Source organism: Sus scrofa, chromosome X (genome assembly GCF_054392235.1).
Source record: "Sus scrofa isolate SSC_HxYL_T2T_F1_AM1 chromosome X, Sscrofa_HxYL_maternal_Yorkshire_Landrace_v2.0, whole genome shotgun sequence".
NCBI lineage: Eukaryota > Metazoa > Chordata > Mammalia > Artiodactyla > Suidae > Sus > Sus scrofa.
Genome location: NC_139401.1, coordinates 53,841,802 through 53,862,843, shown reverse-complemented (window position 1 = coordinate 53,862,843; position 21,042 = coordinate 53,841,802). Strand labels below are relative to the sequence as shown.

The 21,042-nt window shown below is 38.7% G+C and overlaps 1 protein-coding gene across 1 annotated transcript; it reads left to right on the top strand.

Annotated features, from left to right (window-relative positions):
- Positions 1–356: 356 nt before the first annotated feature.
- ZXDB (zinc finger X-linked duplicated B) lies at positions 357–7,369 on the top strand. The gene has a single exon (XM_003135136.5). It carries the CDS (start codon positions 439–441, stop codon positions 2,869–2,871), a length of 2,433 nt encoding a protein of 810 aa, XP_003135184.3. The 5' UTR covers positions 357–438; the 3' UTR covers positions 2,872–7,369.
- The last annotated feature ends 13,673 nt before the right edge of the window (positions 7,370–21,042 follow it).

Here is a 21,042-nt window from a genome sequence, read left to right as displayed (position 1 = left end):
TACAAACCACCATGTTTAGCACTGGGGAGGGCGGGGGGTGTGTTTATTTTGGTACATACACTGAGGTGCTGAATTACGTTGCATTTAGCAGAGAGACACCTAAGGTATTCCAGCACCATTTTCTGAGTGAACGGTCACTTCCCCTATACCTGGGAAGACCTCTTTGATTTCCCACTAATTGGGACTGTAGAACTTATTTATGTACACGAAAGGCTCTGCCCCTGGGCTTTCTATTCTGTTCTAGAGACCCAGTACCAGAATATTTAAATCACGGTGGCGTTAAACACGTTTTAATATCTGATAGGGCCAGTTTCTGCGCATTGCACTTTTTTTTTTTTTTTTTTTTTTCCTTTCAGGAACGTGTTCGGGCCCGCGGCAGGGGGCGGGGTCGCGCCTCCTCCGCGGCTCTGGTTCCAGTGGAGTCTCACGGACGCGGAGATGGAAATCCCGAGGCTGCTCCCGGCTCGCGGGACGCGACAGGGCGGCGGCGCTGGCAGCCCCGGGGGCGGCGGCCGGATCCACGGAGGTCCTGACCCGCGGGCGGGCCAGGCCCCCGCGCGCCGCCTCCTGCTGCTCCGGGGCCCCCAAGATGGCGGGTCCGGGCGGCGGCGTGAGGAGGCCCGTGCGGCCTCCTCGGGCCCCGGCCAGAGCCCGTCGGCGCCTAGGCCCGATCGCGGCAGCGGCGGCGGCGGCAGTGGCGGCGGCGATGACTTCTTCCTGGTGCTTCTGGACCCGGTGGGTGGAGACGTAGAGACCGCGGGCGCGGGCCAGGCCGCAGGGCCCGTGTGGAGGGAGGAGGCCGGGCTGGGCCCGCGGCTCCAGGGGGGCGAAAGCGGCGCGAACCCTGAGGGCCGCCCTGCGCTGGGCCCCAGCTGCCTGTCTGTTATCCCCGCCCCAGTCCCGGCCCTGGCCCCGATCCCCGCCCCAGGCCTGGGCCCCGCCGCGGCCTTCGCGGGCACCGTCACTATTCACAACCAAAACCTGCTGTTGCGTTTGGAGAACGGCGTCCTCACCCTGGCCACGCCCCCGCCGCCAGCCTGGGCGCCTGGGGTCGCCCCTACCCCTCAGCCCCGGGGTCTGATCGCCCCGCAAGCGGGTATCCCGCATGCCGCGCAGCCTGGCGACTGTCCCGAGCTGCCGCCAGACCTCCTGCTGGCCGAGCGGGCGGAACCCGCGCCGGCCCCAGCGCCCGAGGCGGAGGCGGAGGGCCCAGCTGCTGCTGAGAGCCCCCGCGGGCCCCCTGGGCCGGGCCAGGGCGTGGTGCTGTACCTGTGTCCCGAGGCGCAGTGCGGACAAACCTTCGCCAAGAAGCACCAGCTGAAGGTGCACCTGCTGACGCACAGCAGCAGCCAGGGCCAGCGGCCCTTCAAGTGCCCCCTGGGCGGCTGCGGCTGGACTTTCACCACCTCGTACAAGCTCAAGAGACACCTGCAGTCACACGACAAACTGAGGCCCTTTGGGTGCCCTGCAGAGGGCTGTGGCAAGAGCTTCACCACCGTGTATAACCTCAAAGCACACATGAAGGGCCACGAACAGGAGAACTCATTCAAATGTGAGGTGTGTGAGGAGACTTTCCCCACACAGGCCAAACTCAGCGCCCACCAGCGCAGCCACTTTGAGCCAGAGAGGCCCTATCAGTGCGCGTTTTCGGGCTGCAAGAAGACGTTTATCACAGTGAGTGCCCTCTTTTCCCATAACCGCGCCCACTTCAGGGAACAGGAACTCTTTTCCTGCTCCTTCCCTGGTTGCAGCAAACAGTACGACAAGGCTTGTAGGCTGAAAATTCACCTTCGGAGCCACACTGGCGAGAGACCGTTCCTTTGTGATTTTGAGGGCTGTGGCTGGAACTTCACCAGCATGTCCAAACTCCTAAGGCACAAAAGGAAGCACGATGATGATCGGAGGTTCATGTGCCCTGTGGAAGGCTGTGGGAAATCTTTCACAAGGGCCGAGCATCTCAAAGGCCACAGCATAACCCACCTGGGCACAAAGCCTTTTGTGTGTCCCGTGGAGGGCTGTTGTGCCAGGTTCTCTGCTCGCAGTAGTCTCTACATTCACTCCAAAAAACACTTGCAGGATGTGGACACTTGGAAAAGCCGATGCCCAGTCTCCACTTGTAATAAACTCTTCACATCCAAGCATAGCATGAAGACCCACATGGCCAAAAGGCACAACCTGCGCCAGGATCTCCTAGCTCAGCTAGAAGCTGCAAATTCTCTTACGCCCAGCAGTGAACTTACCAGCCAGGGGCAGAATGACCTCAGTGAGGCAGAGCTTGTGTCTCTCTTCTCTGATGCACCTGGTAATAGTTCTGCTGCAGTCCTGGACACAGCATTGGTGAACTCTGGGATCTTGACTATTGATGTGGCTTCTGTGAACTCAACTCTGGCAGGGAACCATGTCCCTGCTAGTAATAATAATTCCTTAGGGCAGGCAGTGGATCCTCCCGCCTTGATGGCCACAGGTGACCTTCCTCAAAGTCTGGATACCTCACTCTTTTTTGGAACAACAGCCGCCGGTTTTCAGCAGAGCCCCTTAGATATGGATGATGTCTCAACTCTAAGTGTGGGGACATTGGGATCTCTGGGCTCTTTGGCTATGAAAAACTCGAGTCAAGAGCCCCAGGCGTTGACTCCCAGCAGTAAGCTAACAGCAGACACAGATGCTCTGACTCCTTCAAGCACCCTTTGTGAAAGCAGTGTCTCAGAACTACTGCCGCCAACCAAAACGGAATGGAATGTACATCCTGACTCTGACTTTTTTGGACAAGAGGAAGAAACCCAGTTTGGATTCTCCAATCCAGCAGGGAACCATGGGTCTCAGAAAGAAACAGATCTTATCACAGTGACTGGCAGCTCATTTTTGGTATAAACTAAACTCTCTTCATTCCTTGCCACGTGGCTTACTTTTATTGATGACACTCGATTTTAAGAATTCTAGACTAAATGTTTAACTGCAGTCATTTCTTTCAGGTTTGAAAAAGAACAGAGCCCTGGGCTGCAAGCTTGGAGATTTAAATTCTGATCTTGAGACTGGAACTGACAAGTTGTGTGACCCTGAGCAAGTCACTTATCCTATCTGAGCCTTAATTTCCTTATTTATAAAATGAGCTGGTTTGAATAGCCTGTTTCTAAGGTCCTTTCAACTCTGTGATTCCTTGATAAGATGCTTATTTCCTTGAAAAAAATTAAGACAATTTTAAGTGATGTTGCATGTGCTTGTTTTCAAACATGCATAAAATGCACATAATATTAAAATGAACATCCATGTACTTGACACTAAAGTTCAGCTGTTATCAGTTCATGGACATTCTTATTTATCTACTCTCCATTATCACCCTCTTCCAGTATTATTTTTTATTTTTTTTTTATTGTGCTTCATTTTATTGTGTTTTGCAGACGTGGCATTTTTCTTTTTTTTTTTTTTTTTTTTTTTTTTTTTTTTTTTTTTTTTTTGTCTTTTTGCCTTTTCTAGGGCCGTTCCCGTGGCATAGGGAGGTTCCCAGGCTAGGGGTCGAATCGGAGCTGTAGCTGCCGGCCTACACCACAGCCACAGCAACGCGGGATCCGAGCCGAATCTGCAACCTACACCACAGCTCACAGCAACGCCGGATCCTTAACCCACGGAGCAAGGCCAAGGATCGAACCCGCAACCTCACGGTTCCTAGTCGGATTCGTTAACCACTGAGCCATGATGGGAAATCCGCATTTTTCTTTATAATTTTTTTATTTTCCCACTGTACAGCAAAGAGGTCAGGTTATCCTTACATGTATACATTACAATTACATTTTTCCCCCACCCTTTGTTCTGTTGCAACATGAGTATCTAGACATAGTTCTCAATGCTATTCAGCAGGATCTCCTTGTAAATCTATTCTAAGTTGTGTCTGCTAAGCCCAAGCTCCCAATCCCTCCCACTCCCTCCCCCTCCCATCAGGCAGCCACAAGTCTCTTCTCCAAGTCCATGATTTTCTTTTCTGAGGAGATGTTCATTTGTGCTGGATATTAGATTCCAGTTATAAGTGATATCATATGGTATTTGTCTTTGTCTTTCTGGCTCATTTCACTCAGGATGAGAGTCTCTAGTTCCATCCATGTTGCTACAAATGGCATTATGTCATTCTTTTTTATGGCTGAGTAGTATTCCATTGTGTATATATACCACCTCTTCCGAATCCAATCCTCTGTCGATGGACATTTGGGTTGTTTCCATGTCCTGGCTATTGTGAATAGTGCTGCAATGAACATGCAGGAGCATGTGTCTCTTTTAAGTAGAGTTTTGTCCGGATAGATGCCCAAGAGTGGGACTGCAGGGTCATATGGAAGTTCTATGGATAGATTTCTAAGGTATCTCCAAACTGTTCTCCATAATGGCTGTATCAGTTTACATTCCCACCAACAGTGCAGGAGGGTTCCCTTTTCTCCACAGCCCCTCCAGCACTTGTTTTTTGTGGATTTATTAATGATGGCCATTCTGACTGGTGTGAGGTGGTATGTCATGGTAGTTTTGATTTGCATTTGTCTTATAAACAGCGATGTTGAGCATTTTTTCATGTGTTTGTTGGTCATCTGTATATCTTCTTTGGAGAAATGTCTATTCAGGTCTTTTGCCCATTTTTCCATTGATTGATTGGCTTTTTTGCTGTTGGGTTGTATAAGTTGTTTATAAGTATTATTTTTAAATAAATACATCACATCATTTCAACCATAAATGTGTAATTTATAGTTCTATAAGGAATAGACTCTTTTGGAAAAAAAAATCTTACAGTAATTTCTTGGTAAATAAATATCCAGTCAGCATTCTAACTTCAAATTGTCTCACAAATGCTAATTGTTTTTAATATTTTTAGTAATTTGGATCCCAGTAAACCTCTTAATTGTCATTTTAGTCTGTGTGTTACCCTATTTTCCCTTTCCTTGCAATCTTATTCTTATTGAAGAAATGAGGTTTTGTCACATGTAGCATTTGTTACTGTCTTAAATTTTGGTGATTATGTCCCTGTGCTGTCAAGTTCTTCTACCCTCTTTTTCCTTAATTTGGTAGTTGGATCTAGAAACTTGATTAGATCAGTAATATGATTTGGGGGGCAAGATTTTTTAAAGATCGTGTTGTGTTCTTTTACCAGGTAGCACATATTGTCTGGTTTTCTCTCTTTTGATATTTGCAGCTGCTGGTGATCTGTGCATTAATTCATGATTACCTGTGCTTCCTATATCATGAATTGTTCTTGTAGTGTTGTTGTTAGCAGAGGAAGAAATGCTGTTGAAGGTTTGTATAAAAAGTTTAATATAAATATTATTCAGTGCCAAAATATTTTCCTAAGTAATGATAGAACTAACAAAAAATATAGCAAAGAAATGCGTTGGCTATGCTCACTGTTTATATCCCTAACCTCTTTTGATGATGGGAGGCTTTGTTGTAGAAATTGCCAGCCAGGATTTTGACATGAAACAAACCCAGGGTTGAATTCACGTTGCATAAGTGGCCTTGAATAAATTAATTTCACTAAGCCTAGGTTTCTTAGCTGTCAAAGGGTCATAGCAATGTACACACTAGCACACCTTAGACCTTTCATTCACCTTTTGCAGTTTTTAATATGTAAAGAAAGTATTATGTGTTTTGGCATATTTTGATGAATCTATATAAATTTACCCTCTCTGTCCTTACTACTGTGAGGAAGAAATCGGGATTTTTTTTTTTTTCTTCTTTTTAGGGCCACGTATGGGGCATATGGATGTTTTCAGCCTGGGGGTCGAATCAGAGCTGCAGCTCCCAGCCTGCACCACAGCTGCACCAATGCCAGATCAGAGCCGCCTCTGCAACCTACACCACAGCTCACAGCAATGCCGGATCCTTAACCCACCCAGGGGGGCCAAGTAATAATCCCACATCCTCATGGATACTAGTCAGATTCATTACCACTGAGCCACAACAGGAACTCTGAGATTGGGGTAATTTAATCCTATTCAGGTCCAGACAATAAGGTTTGTTAGAGGTAGGGTGAAGCAGGATAATTCCCTCCAGTGAGTTTTTCCCACCACTGAATAATTCTGCCCCCCCGCCAAGGAATTTCTGTGGCTGATGTCAGGAGTGGAAGCATTGCTCACAGGTATATCTGCACCCCTCTTTAGATTAATTTGTTACCGTCTTTGCTCTGCTTCCAGAGTTAGATTTTGCTGTGACTGCTGAGTCTGCTGTTGCATGATATAATGAAGCAGAGAAGATTTCCTCCTCTCTGTAGTCTGGAGAGCTCATTGTTTGCATTTTCCCACAGTTGAAAGGAAAAAAATGAAGCTGAATATTGTGTAAAATGTTGGTCTTATATGAGTGTAGCATTTTGAATTTTGTGGAACATCTTTACAACCAATATCTTACCTGTTGCTCAGAACAACCTTGTGTGTAGTTTTGGCAGAATCTGTGCTGTGACTCATGGCATTTCAGCAAATGGACATTCCAAATGAACTTTGGCTAGTGACTGACAGTTCTATATAGAGCTTAAAACAAAGGAAATAAATTATTTTCACCCCTCCCTTTCCAACCATCCAATTTTCATGATTTATTCTTGTGTTATAACTAGCTGCTGTTTTCTACTTTAACTGGTTTCAGTTGCTTTCTGTTTACTTTCTCCCCAGTTCACTACCTTGTATGTGCATTCCAGTCCTTCCCATGCCTTTCTTTTGATTTTTTAATGAATAAATAAATGTCTTCCTGCCACTATTCCTCAGATCTCCTCATAGCCCATTTTCTTCCAATAACATTTACTGAGTTTACACTGCAGTTGTGTGTACAGTAAGAAGTTATTTTCTGAGCTAAGATAATACTGTGTGTATATATGACTCAGATGATAAAAGACATTATTTTCTATATTGTTCAGATGAGAAGTGGGTTTCTGTTTTATTTCCATTAAAAAAAGTTCCCATTTTTTAAAAGATTTGCTAAGGAGTTCAGCTAAATCTCTTATTTGTATTAGCCCAGTAGTGTTTGCATGTGAATGTCTATGGATGACAGTTACTGTAGTGCTTTGGCAGTGCACTAAAAATCTGCTACTTTGAAATGTTTATGCACCGTGTGTATGAGGGTATACACACACATACACACATATATTTTTAAGTGGTTTTATTTGGTGAAAAGCAAAAAGTAGATATACTTTTGTAAATCAGAGAAATGCTCAGAATTTCATTGTGTTTACTCATTCAATGATTTTCTTTCTATGCTTTGGAAATATTTGTATTCAGAAATATTGTCATTTATTAAGGCCTCGTATATTGACCACTATTTTTCATGTCTGGCAGTTAACATGCATCAAGGATTGACATGAACACCCAAGTAGTGAACATCAAATAAATTACTTAAACACGAAGAGAATAAACTGTGACTTCTTTTTTTAATTCCTTAAACCAGCTTCCTTCCTATAAAAAATCATAAACTGTTCCCTACTCATTGCTTAAATTTTCAAAGGACAAATGTCACGTTTCTCAAAAATACAATATTGACATTTCTAAGGGGTTTCACTGAACAAACTTGTTCAAATAATTTCTCTTTCAATACCATTTTCTAGAGAAGTGGTGAACCTTTTTATACTTTCAAGTTAAGAAGTCACATTTCTGTTGGTGACATAAAATGGCTATCACTCCTTTTAAATAATTGTAAATGTTTTGATTTAATCCTATGCCCTTTTTGCTTCTCCTCAGTCATTGCTTTATTAAAAAATCTTGCTAATTGGAAGCACAATAACATGGTTCAAAAATTAATTTGTTTCTGGGGTTTCCGTTGGTTGTGATCACAAGTTAAAAATATTTCATCCTTGGCATTTTTACCAAGTAATATAATTAATATAACATGATGCTGAGTAGCAGGGGTGAAACATGGATAGATTATGAAGTTTATCTCTGTGAACCAAGCTCTAAATTTTCATGTCTTGGAGACATATGAGAAGGCAGTTTATTAGCTAGAGATTCCACTATTTTTTTCAAAGTAATATATTTATCATATATTTATATACTTTATATATATTTATATAATATATAACATGTATATATTAACATATACATATATATTATGCACATATATACATATGTATTATATTAACATATAAATATAACCTATATTTATATATTTACAAAATAATATGTATTTTGCCTCAGTGTGCAAAATACAGCATAACATATTGAAGGTTCTATGAGAGGAGTAATATCCAACTCTGACCTTTAAGAAAATCACAGTTGATTGGAGGAGATAGAAACACATACATTAAACAAGTAGAGAACAAAAACAGGAAAGATTTAATTTGGTACCAACATGATTGACAGACGAAAAAAAAAACAGTAAGGATGAGTTTGTTCTGAGCATAGATGAGAGCTAGTGAATATGTTTTAACAGAGGAGTCAGGTCCTGAAAATGATATCTTAGAAAGGTTAATGTAATGCAGGTGTACAATATGGATTAGCAGAAATTGGGATAGGAAAACCAGTGAGAGAGCTTTTGCAGTAATTCAGGTATGACAAAATGATGAAATATGAAGACTAGAGTGGTTTCAGTGGGACAGGAAAGGAAGAAATATAATTCATTAGAGTGGGAGACAGAGATCATCATGGAGTTAGGAATAACTCAATTTTCCTTGGGGACTGTAATAATCATATTTTTATTAACAGAATGAGGTAAGTAAGGGGGAGTCTTCCTTGGAAATGAATGTGTAAAGAAGGTGTTTAGTTAAATGATAATTTATAAATCATAGTCATTCCTGCATAAGCTATCCATATTGTGGTTTATCCATTTTCTAAACAACAACAGAGAGCCTCTTCCTTTGTTTTGGTTCCCTCAGGCATGTTCAAAACAACCTATACAATTCTGATCCTTTTGTTTCCCTTTGAATTATCAGAGGCCTCCTCAACATGTCTTGAATGATCTGGATCTACACTATAGTCACTATTAGTCATATGTGGCTATTGAGCACTTGAAATGTGGCTAGTATGACTGTAAGACTGAATTTTTAATTAAGTTAATATAATCTGAAATGGTTTAAAGTATTTTCTGTTAAAGACAACTTTATTGTGTTAGTAGGATTAGATTTCACTTTACTGAAACTTCAGCATCCAAATTGAGATGTGCTCTAAAATACAAACTAGATTTTGAAGTCTTGGTACACAAAAATTAAACTATTTCATTAGTGTTTTTATTAATTACACATTGAATAACATTTGAGTATTTTTTAGCTTGAGGTATAATTGGCAAAATTTTTAAATATTTAAAATATACATAGTGGTGGTTTGATATTTGCGTACATTGTGAAAGGATTCCTGCCATCTAGTTAGTTAACACGTCTATCACCCCACATATTTACTTATTTTTTGAGGGGTAAGAACATTTTATTTTGAATATATTTGCCTAAAGAAACATAATATTAAAATTAATTTACCAGTTTCTTTTTACCTTTTAAATGTGGTTATAAAAAATTTAAATTACACATTATCACAAAATTTAAAAAAATTTAAAAATTACACTTATTGCTCTTATTATATTTCTATTGCAAAACACTAATCTGGATGTAACATTACCTCTTCAGACTACTCTGCATCAAAATAAGTTATGCAGTCTCTGCTGTGCATTGATTGTCTTCTATGCTTTTAAGATTTAGTGGGTATTCTATTTTAAAATATAAAATAATTTATGTATTATCACAGACTTCACCACAGTTTGGTGAAGTATTGTCATAAATTTCAGCAATTCATGAAAACTTGATTCATTGGAGTTAATTTAACCTGCATTTGTCTCAGTTTGAGCAGGCAGAAGTAGAATCGTCAAAGTCCAATATCCCTGGAACTGTGTGATGTTGGCTTGTGGCTCCTTAGCCAGAATCACTTCTGTCACTAGAAAAACTTGTGAGGCAAGTGGTGGCATAAGAGCCTAGTCATGAGAATCCCTACCAAGTCTCTCCATTTTATAACTCCCCTGTCCACTAAAAGATATAACTCTATAAGGAGTGGAAGAAAAAAATTAGTGAAAAATTAAAGGAGCATGAATAACTCTCCAGGAATTATACTGTATTTAATGGTAAATTTGATAGAAATCCTACATTGTCAACTAAATGAAATTTTATTCTTATTGCTGACATTTAAAGACAAAACCATTTTAACTGTCAATTTTTCTAAAGAAAACCTCCTCAGTATTTTAAAGGGAAGCATAGAGTGATCTAAAAGCACCAGCAATCTTACCATCTTTATATTTATTTAACAAGCTGCCAATCAGCAGTTATATTTTGGGTACATAATATGTGAAGCACTCTGAGATATTACACCTAAGTATGACTCATTAATCCATTAAAAATATTTTATCTCGGAGTTCCCATCATGGCGCAGTGGTTAACGAATCCGACTAGGAACCATGAGGTTGCGGGTTCGGTCCCTGCCCTTGCTCAGTGGGTTAACGATCCGGCGTTGCCGTGAGCTGTGGTGTAGGTTGCAGACGCGGCTCGGATCCCGCGTTGCTGTGGCTCTGGCGTAGGCCGGTGGCTACAGCTCCGATTGGACCCCTAGCCTGGGAACCTCCATATGCCGCCAGAGCGGCCCAAGAAATAACAAAAAATAAATAAAAAAAATAAAAAATATTTTATCTCTTATGTACTGCTTATGTGGCAAGTATTGTCCTTATGTTCTAAGATATGATTGAGTTGGGAAACTATTAAAGCCAATGTATTACAGAGTTCTAAGAGATGCTTTATAGAGTTTACCACAGTATGTAATATCATTTTCTGTGAGTTAACACAATTTTGATAAGGGAAGGGTAAATCATCAAATATTTATTTCATTATAATATTTAAGGTATAAACATTAGAATAAAATTATTCTAAACTAAAATTTTGGCAGGTGTCTGAGAAGTAGATTTTATTTTATTTTATTTTATTTTATTTTTATTTTCCCACTGTACAGCAAGGGGATCAAGTTATCCTTACATGTATACATTACAATTACATTTTTCCCCCACCCTTTGTTCTGTTGCAACATGAGTATCTAGACAAAGTTCTCAATGCTATTCAGCAGGATCTCCTTGTAAATCTATTCTAAGTTGTGTCTGCTAAGCCCAAGCTCCCCATCCCTCCCACTCCCTCCCCCTCCCATCAGGCAGCCACAAGTCTTTTCTCCAAGTCCATGATTTTCTTTTCTGAGGAGATGTTCATTTGTGCTGGATATTAGATTCCAGTTATAAGTAATATCATATGGTATTTTTTTAATTTAATTTTATTTTTTTTAGAGAAGTAGATTTGATTAACTGTAGAAAAATCTTGAAAATCAGTTATGAAACAGGCTTTATTTTCACTTATTTCTAGGTTATTGTCTTTGATCTGAGATGTGCTAGAAGTAATTCTAGAGATTTTATACTTTCTCATTTCATCAGTGAGAAAAACTATTAAGGCTTACACGTTTGTATGTGAAATTTATTTTTTATATAACAGGATCACAAAATTTATTTTATAGACACACTAGCTAGAACGAAGACTGTGGTAATTAATTTCATGCAACATTTGAGGCTGAGAATTAGACTTTGAGATGAAGGAACCTAGAAGTTTACCAATGCTCTGGGACAGGGGTGGGAGTGTCCAAGTAAATAAAAGAGCATGTAGTATGTTTTCTAAAGAAAAGACAGTAGTTTAACACTTTCTGTTTGTTCCAGAATCGTAAAATAAAACTTTCTTTAAAGGTAATTAGTGTCCAAGATATAGAGCAATCAGAAAATGTAACAAAAACAAACAAGCTTTCAGATATTCTTCTTATAGCATAATTGCAAAAGAATGCCATTTATTTTATTTATTTTTTGTCTTTTTAGGGCCACACCTGCAGCATATGGAGGTTCCCAGGCTAGGGGTCCAATTGGAGCTGTTGCTGCCGGCCTATGCCAGAGCCACAACAACACCAGATTCCAGCCGCGTCTGCAACCTACACCAAAGCTCATGGCAATGCCGGATCCTTAACCCACTGAGAGAGGCCAGGGATCAAACCCGCAACCTCATGGTTCCTAGTCGGATTCATTTCTGCTGTGCCACGACGGGAACTCTAAGAGAAGTTTTAATTTTAATGTAGTCCAGTTTTACAATGTTTTCCTTTTTGGTTTGTGCTTTTTGTCTTTAAAAACACTGTTGCATACCTCAAGATTATGAAGATATTTTATGTTACTACTTTCTAGAAATTTGTTTTTCTTTTCACATTTCCATCCATAATCTACATGGAATTAATTTTTGAAAATGTCATGAGATAAGCTGCAATAAGATTCATTTTTTTTCTCCATTTTGGTATCCAATTTACCGAGTCTCATTTAGTAAAAATACTACACTGTTATCATTGTTCTGCAGTGCCAGTGTTGTCACATATTAAGTGTCAGTAAATGTTTGTGTCTGTTTCTGTGTCTGTTTTCCTCCATGTGTTTGTCTGCACTTGCATGAGTACTACATAGTTTTACAAAGTTTAGTTTTATAATAAGTATTGATATTTGAAAGTGTAAATTTACCAACTTTGTCCTTCTTTAAGATTATCTTCATTATTGGCCCTTTGCCTTTTCAGTATACACTTAGAATCAGCTTGTCAATTTTCACAAAAAAAGTGCTTGGATTTTATTTGAGTTTCAGTATTAAGTGTTATAATCTATGCTAATGGTATATTCCCTTCATTTAGGTTTTTAAAACTTCCATATATATATAATACTATATGATACACACACACACACACACATTCCTGAGTAGAAATTTGTATGAATCTGAATGACTCTAAAACATTTTTTTCTCCTATTATACTATATTATTTGATCTTGATACATGTCAACATTAACTCTTTTTCACAATTTCTTTTTTTTTCTTTTTTCTTTCTTTTTTTTTTTTTTCTTTTTTTTTTTTTTTTTTTTTTTGGTCTTTTTGCCATTTCTTGGGCCGCTTCCATGGCATATGGAGGTTCCCAGGCTAGGTGTCGAATCAGAGCTGTAGCTGCTGGCCCACACCACAGCCACAGCAACGCGGGATCCGAGCCACGTCTGCGAACTACACCACAGCTCATGGCAATGCCGGATGCTTAACCCACTGAGCAAGGCCAGGGATCGAACCTGCAACCTCATGGTTCCTAGTTGGATTCGTTAACCACTGAGCCACTATGGGAACTCCAATTTCTTTTACCTTTCATTTGTTCTTTGATTCAAATCCATGAGCTTTAAGACCATTTGTGAAATTTTGTTTATTTGCTGTTTTGATTAGAATTTTTCCAATATTTTTGTTAAATGCTGAATAACAGTGAACACTTTGTTGATTTTTCTGAATATATCTTAATGTATTTAAATATCCAATTTATATTTTGTGGAAATTTTGATAAGCTATTAATACTTTTTATAAATCTTTCTAGTCCTTTTTTTACTTTTTATGAAATATGATGAATGTTTTCTCTAAATCTGTAGATCAATAAGATGTGTGTAAATTGCTTTTCACTTGAAATTTTCATATGATACATTACATTTAAGGAAAACGTGGTCTTGAAGTTATGAGCAAAGATTCTGACAAAATTATATTCTTTGTCTAACAATGGAAAGATTCCTTAAAATGGAAGATCTGATTTTTATTATGATGTTTTTTGATTTCCAGAAATAGTAGTGATTTTTGTTTAAATGTAGTAAGAGAATTGTTTATGAGTGTGTGCTGGGGGTTTCCATCATGGCTCAGTGGTAATGAACCCAACTAGTATCCATGAGGACATGGGTTCAATCCCTGGCCTCACTCAGTGGGTTAAGGATCCTGAGCTGTGGTGTAGGTATGGCTCAGATCCTGCATTGCTGTGGCTGTGGCATAGGCCAGCAGCTGCAGCTCCAATTCGACCTCTAGCCTGGGAAATTTCATATGCCACTGGTGGGCCCTAAAAAGACCAAAAAAAATGTGCTCTAAGTGGTATATTCAAATAAAATTATTACGTAAAATATTATTAACTAAAGCATGTTCCTGCTGTGGCGTAATGTGATCAGTGATACCTCTGCAGCACCAGGGTGCAGGTTTGATCCCAGGCCCCACACGGTGGGTTAAAGGATCCAGTTTTGTATAGGTCACAATTGCAGCTCAGATCTTATTACTGTCCCAGGAACTTCATATACCATGGGGCAGCCAAAAAAAAAAAAAAAAAATTTTAAATCCTTAGTACATTTATGAGAGGATTAAGAAAGAAATATATATAAGAAATTTTTGGAGTTTCCATTGTGGCTCAGCAGGTTAAGAACTTGACATAGTGTTTGTGAGGATACAGGTTCAATCCCTGGCCTCACTCAGTGGGTTAAGAATGCAGTGTTGCCGCAAGCTGTGGTATAGTTCACAGATACAGCTCAGATCTGATGTTGCTGTGTCTGTGGCATAGGCCTGCAACTGTGCACCTCTGATTTGACCCCTAGCTTGGGAACTTCCATATGCCACATGTGTGGCCATAAAAGGAAAAAAAAATTCTGTGTGTGTGTGTATGAATGATGAGGCCATATTTAGAACAAAACAGCATAATTTGGAAGATATTCCATAGGGAATACTGAGGAAAATACAAGAAATCCCAGTATTTAAAATGTTCCAATAAGTGAAATAGTTTGAAATAAATAAGAAGACTAATGCATGTATGTATCTAGCATCATTGTTTAATAATTATTTATTCCCTATTGCTTATAAACTAGAAGTTAATAAATCTGCTAACTTTAAAAGAAAATATTGGATTTATGGTTTAACTCCACAGGTAAAGAAATCTGACGCCATCACTGCCATCCTTGAGATAAAAAAAAATCTGACCAACCAGAATATCAGCTTTTTTCTTAGATTCTTTTAAAGAATTGTGTACATAGTTCATACTACCTCCCTGAATTGTGGAGAGGCAGGTGGGCATAGAAAAATCATATCAAGGAACAGTTTACCTGCAACAGAATCTGTTGGAGCAAAAAACCTGTAGGAATAATTAATTGGTTATAGTAAAAAATTTCTAGAGTCTGAGCGTGAACTAGTTTGAGAGTGAGAAAACTCTGGGCACCACAGTATTATTGGTTCCCCCATATTTTTGTGGATTTTACCTCCCAAGTGTGGGTTTTACCTCCCAAGTTCTCAAAGTAAAGAATTTGCAAATTAAGGAGTCCCATTGCAGTTCAGTGCATTATGAGCCAAATAGTATTCATAAGGATGTGGGTTTGATCCCTGGCCTCACTCAGTGTGTTAAAGATCTGGTATTGCTGCGGTGTAGGTTGCAGATGCAGCTTAGATCTAATGTTGCTGTGGCTGTGGTGTAGGCCAGCAGCTGCATCTCTGGTTCAACCCCTAGCCTGAGAACTTCCATATGCCATGGGTGCAGCCCTAAAAAGCAATAAATAAATAATAAATAAATAAATAAATATTAAAATGCAAATTATTCTTATGGAAATGTTAGAGAAAGGGGAATAAGAACCATTTTGAAATATGAATACCCTTACCAACAGTATAAAAACAGGATTATAGTTGAAAGAGCTTGAAGATGCAAATTCCATGTAAGGAAAAATTCTTGTATATGCCCAAGGTCAACATGGGAAACAAAAAAATAATCTAGGAATTTGAAAAATCTAGCACATAAAGCAACAACAGACATTTAACATAGTCCATCTCCTGGTCAGATTAACATAAAACCTCATGATAAAGGTCTTTTCCTCAGTTACTGTTACTCAGGAAATCATGTGCATCATTCAACAAAAAAATTACAAAGCATCAAAAAGGCAAGGATAAATAGTCTGAAGATAAAAATCATCGCAAACAGACTAATCTTAAAAAGAGGTATAATTGGTATGTTTAGAGAAGTGAAAAATGGAATCATAAAAATCTTCAATTAAAACTAGAAAAGAGGAGTTCCCGTCGTGGCTCAGTTGTTAATGAATCCGACTGGGAACCATGAGGTTGCAGGTTCGATCCGTGGCCTTGCTTAGTGGGTTAAGGATCTGGCGTGGCCATGAGCTGTGGTGTAGGTTGCAGATGTGGCTCAGATCTGGCATTGCTGTGGCTCTGGGGTAGGCCGGTGGCTATAGCTCCAATTTGACCCCGAGCCTGGGAACCTCCATATGCCGTGGGAATGGCCCAAGAAAGGCAAAAAGACAAAAAAAAAAAAAAATTTTTGAAAAGAAAAGTAGGGGGAGAAATGAAGAAACGGAGCAATTGCAAAGAATGCAAAACAGTTACAATATAGATATTATCAAAATATAAAAATAATTGTTCTACACATGAATGGTCTAAATATACAAAAGACATAGTTTGTCTCAGTGGAGATATATTTAGAAAATAAAACAACTAATGTAACAATACTTATTGACAGAAAGTATAATTTAAATACAAATATTCAGATAGGTTAAAAGTAAAGCAATGGAGAAAGATACTTTATGCTAAGACCATTTAAAAAAAAAACTAATAGCTATATTAATTCTGACAAAGCGGCCCTCATAACAAGGAAATTTAGGAAAATGAGGGGCACTACATAATGATAAAGGGGTCACGCATATAAGAAGAGAAAAGAGTACTAAATATATATACATGTAACAACAGAGAATCAAAACACATGAAGCAAAAATAGGTAACACTGAAAGGATAAATGGACAAATCTGCTATTATACTCCAGACTTCCATACCCTTCTAGCAGTAATTAATCAAACAGGCATAAAATAAAAAATGATAAAACTGAACTGACCAACACCACCAAATCTGCTTGGTATTCCATCCACCAATAGCAGAATACACATTCCTTTCAGGCTCACATGGAATATTCACCAAGATAGATGGCAGTCTAAGCCATTAAAAATGATTATTAAAACAGAAAAATAGAACAGAAGAGAAATCATACAACCTATGTTCTCATACAATGATGGAATGAAATGAGATCATTAGAAAAAAGGATAGCTGGAAAAATCTCAAAAATATTTGGATATTAAGCAACAAATGGGCCATGAAAAATTCTTAAGATAAATTATATATTATCTTAAAAAATAAACACAAAAATGTGACACCAAAATTTGAGGAATGCAATAAAAGCAATGCATTGAGGGAAATGTATATATAGCATAGATAAATGAATTTGATGAACAACCAGCTAGTCTAATCAAAAAAAATAGAGAAGGCATAAATTACCAGTATTGGAAATGAGAGGGGTCATCACTACTGTTACCACAGACATTAAAATTATGATAATTCTATATACGACTCTATGCCTACAAGTTTTATAACACAGATGAAATGGACCAATTTTTTGAAAGATGCAAAACTATCCAAATACACAAAGAGGTAATCTTACTAGTCCTATAACTATTAAAGAAATTGAGTCAATAACCTTAAAAAAAATCACTAGTACCATATGGTTCCACTGGAGAATTCAACTGAAAATATAAAGGAGGAATAATGTTGGCAGAAAAGGCCTAAAGGCACTAACGTCCCAATGATGATGAGTACATCCAGTGCTCAGATCTTGGTCTCTAATACAATTCTCCAAAAAAGGAACTAGGAAACCTTGAAGAAATAAATTATTCTAAGATTGAGACAGGAAATATACAAGCCAAACCTGGAGAATCTTATAATTCCAGAAAATAAAGGAATGGTTATCAAAGAAAAATTAAAAAAAACAAATCCCACATTTATTGAGGTATGTCACAGGGACAAAGGAGCCAACTGAATGAGCTTCTAATGACTAAACCTGGATCAATTTGAGCAATAAATAAAGTAGTAAAATAGTAATGAATTAGAAACCAGCATATAAAATAAATACCCATGAGTTCATATTCATAAATAAATAATTGAATGGGTGATTGAATAAATGAATGAATGGATGAATGTGGGATAAATCTCTCATGAAGAAAAATTCCAAATAATTCATGTAAATACTCTGCTGTCACGGTGGGGGAACACAACTCCTCATTCCTTTATTATGAACAGTGTAGCATGACTTCCTTTCAAAGAGTTTGTAAAGGGGAAGGAAAAAAGTGATTATAGTGAAGAATCCTAGAAACACTTCTTCATCTAGCTGATAAAGCCTAAGATCAGCAGTCATTAATCATGTTAATAATATGCCCCCTTGATCTGATGTAATGAAAGTGGAATTTTAGTTTAATAATATTCCCCCAAACCCATGATATAATCATGAGAAATAATATCAAATCTTAATTGATGGTTATTCTACAATAAACCTCATCGATACTCCTCAAAACCATCAAGGTATAATGGGATGGGAACAAAGACCCATCCATCAGTAGACAGGCTGCCTAAGACTTCCTGAACTCATAGCCACCTTTAGACATGTCCCTTGACATGACTCTGCACACCAGAGGGTGAAGATGCAGTTACACACACCAATGGGCAAGCACCAGTCCCATCCACACGGAAGCCTGCACCAGCATCTAGACCAGCCTCACTCACCAAAGGGCAGACACTAGAACTAAGAAACCTATGATCCAGCAGCCAAGAGAATAATCACGACGACAAACACAGGTCAGAAACTACCCTGGGACCTGCTGGTCCCTGGCCCTTTGTTGATGATTGGGGAGTGTACTACTGGGACACATAGGACATATTCTACAAAGGGCCACTTCTCCAAGGCTGAGAAACACACATAAAAATTCAAATAGAAATTTAGACAAAATAAAAGAGTAGAGGAATATATTCCAGAGGAAAGAACAAGATAAAACCCCAGAAGAACAACTAGTGACATGGAGGTAGGAAATCTAGTGGAGAAAGAGTTCAGAGTAATAATGGTAAAGATGAACCAAGACTCAGGAAAATAATGGATGCATGGGCAGTTCCCTGTTTGCTCAGTGGCTTAAGGATCCAGCATTGTCACTGCTGTGATGTCAGTTCAATTTCTGGCCTGGAAACTTCCACATTCTGTGGGAGAAAAACAAAAAAGTGAGAAGTTAAAAGAAGTTTTTATCAGCAAGTTAGAAAATATAAAAGGAAAAACAGATAAAGAATACAATAACTGAAATGAAATACACATGAGAAGAAATAAATAGCAGAATAAGAGAAGCAGGAGAATGGATAAGTAAACTGGAAGTCAGAGTGGTAGAAATCACTACCATGAAAAAGAATAAAGAGTAATAATGAAAAGACGACGACTGTTTAAGAGATATCTGGGACAACATCGAGTGCACCAGCACTCACATTAAAGGGCTTCACAGAATATTTGAAGAGATAGTAGCTGAAGACTTCCTTAACATGGGAAAGGAAATAGTCATCAAGTCCAGGAAGCACAGAGAGTTTCATTAAGGATTAATTCAAGGAGCAACATGATGAGACACATAGTAATAAAATTGATAAAAATTGAAGAGAAATGAATAAAAACAACAAGGGGGGAATTCCTGTCATGGCTCAGGCGTTAATGAACCTGAATAGCATCCACGAGGACGTGTGTTCTATCTCTGGCCTCGTTCAGTGGGTTAAGGACCCGGTGTTGCTGTGACTGTGGCGTAGGCCAGCAGCTGCAGCTCCGATTTGACCCCTAGCCTGGGAACTTCCATGTGCCATAGCTGTGGCCCTCAAAATATAAACAAACAAACAAACAAACAAAAATAAACAAGGGAAAAGCAACAAATAACATACAAGGAAACTCCCATAAGGTTATAAGCTTGTTTTTCAGCAAAAATTCTGCAGTCTAAAAGGGAGCATCATGATAGATTTAAAGAGATGAAAGGAAAAAAATCTACAACCAAGAATAATCTAACCAGCAAGGCTCTCATTCAGATTTGATGGAGAAATTAAAAGCCATACAGACAAGCAGACAAGCAAAGTTTAGACAAAGATCAGACAAGCAAAACTAAAAGAATTCAACACCCCAAAATGAGCTTTACAATAAAAGGTAAAGGAACTTCTCTGGGCAGGAAAGAAAAGGCCATAACTAGAAACAAGAAATGGGAAACTATGAAATGGGAAAACTCACCAGGAAGGGCAAACATCCAGCAAAGATAGGAAATCACTCCAACACAAATATGATATCTAAACCAGTAATTATGAGAGGAAGAGAGTAAAAATGCAGGATATGCGAAATGCATTATAAATTAAGAATTCACCAACATAAAATAGTCATAAATATATATAGACTGCCATATCAAAATCAAATATTAATTGCAAGCCAAAAGGATATAATAGATAAACACAAAGAACAAAAAGACATCCACACCCAATAGTAAAGATAGCCATTAAATCTCAAGAGAGCTAAAATCTGGAACAAGGCAAGGATGCCCACTCTCACCACTCCTATTCAACGTAGTACTGGGAAATCCTAGCCAGAGCATTCAGACAAACAAAAGAAACAAAACGCATCCAAATAGGAAGAGAAAAGGTAAAACTGTCACTGTATGCACATGACATGATACTATATATAGAAAACCCTAAAGACTCAACCCAAAAACTACATGGACTGATCAACAAATTCAGCAAAGTAGAAGGATATAAGATTAACATTCAGAAATCAGTCGCATTTCTGTATACCAGCAATGAAATATTAGAAAAGGAATACAAAAATACAATACCTTTTAAAATTGCACCTCACAAAATCAAATACCTGGGAATACATCTGATCAAGGAGGTAAAGGACTTATATGCCAAGAACTATAAAACATTAATCAAGGAAATTAAAGATGTAAAGAAATGGAAAGCTATTCCATGCTCTTGGGTTGGAAAAATTAATATTGTAAAAATGGCCATACTACCCAAAGCAATCTACAGATTCAATGCAATCCCTACCAAAATACCCATGACATTTTTCATAGAACTAGAACAAACAATCTAAAAATTTATATGGAACCACAAAAGACCCAGAATTGCCAAAGCAATCCTGAGGAACAAAATCCAAGCAGGAGGCATCACTCTCCCAGACCTCAGGCAATGTTACAAAGACACAATCATCAAGACAGTGTGGTACTTGTACCAAATCACACACACAGACCAATGGAATAGAATAGAGAACCCAGAAATAAACCCAGACACCTATGGTCAATTAATCTTTGACAAAGGAGGCAAGAACATAAAATGGGAAAAAGAGAGTCTTTTCAGAAAGCATTGCT

Coding starts and splice junctions, on each gene's coding strand:
- ZXDB (XM_003135136.5), top strand. CDS start 439: ATGGAAATCCCGAGGCTGCTCCCGGCTCGCGGGACGCGACAGGGCGGC.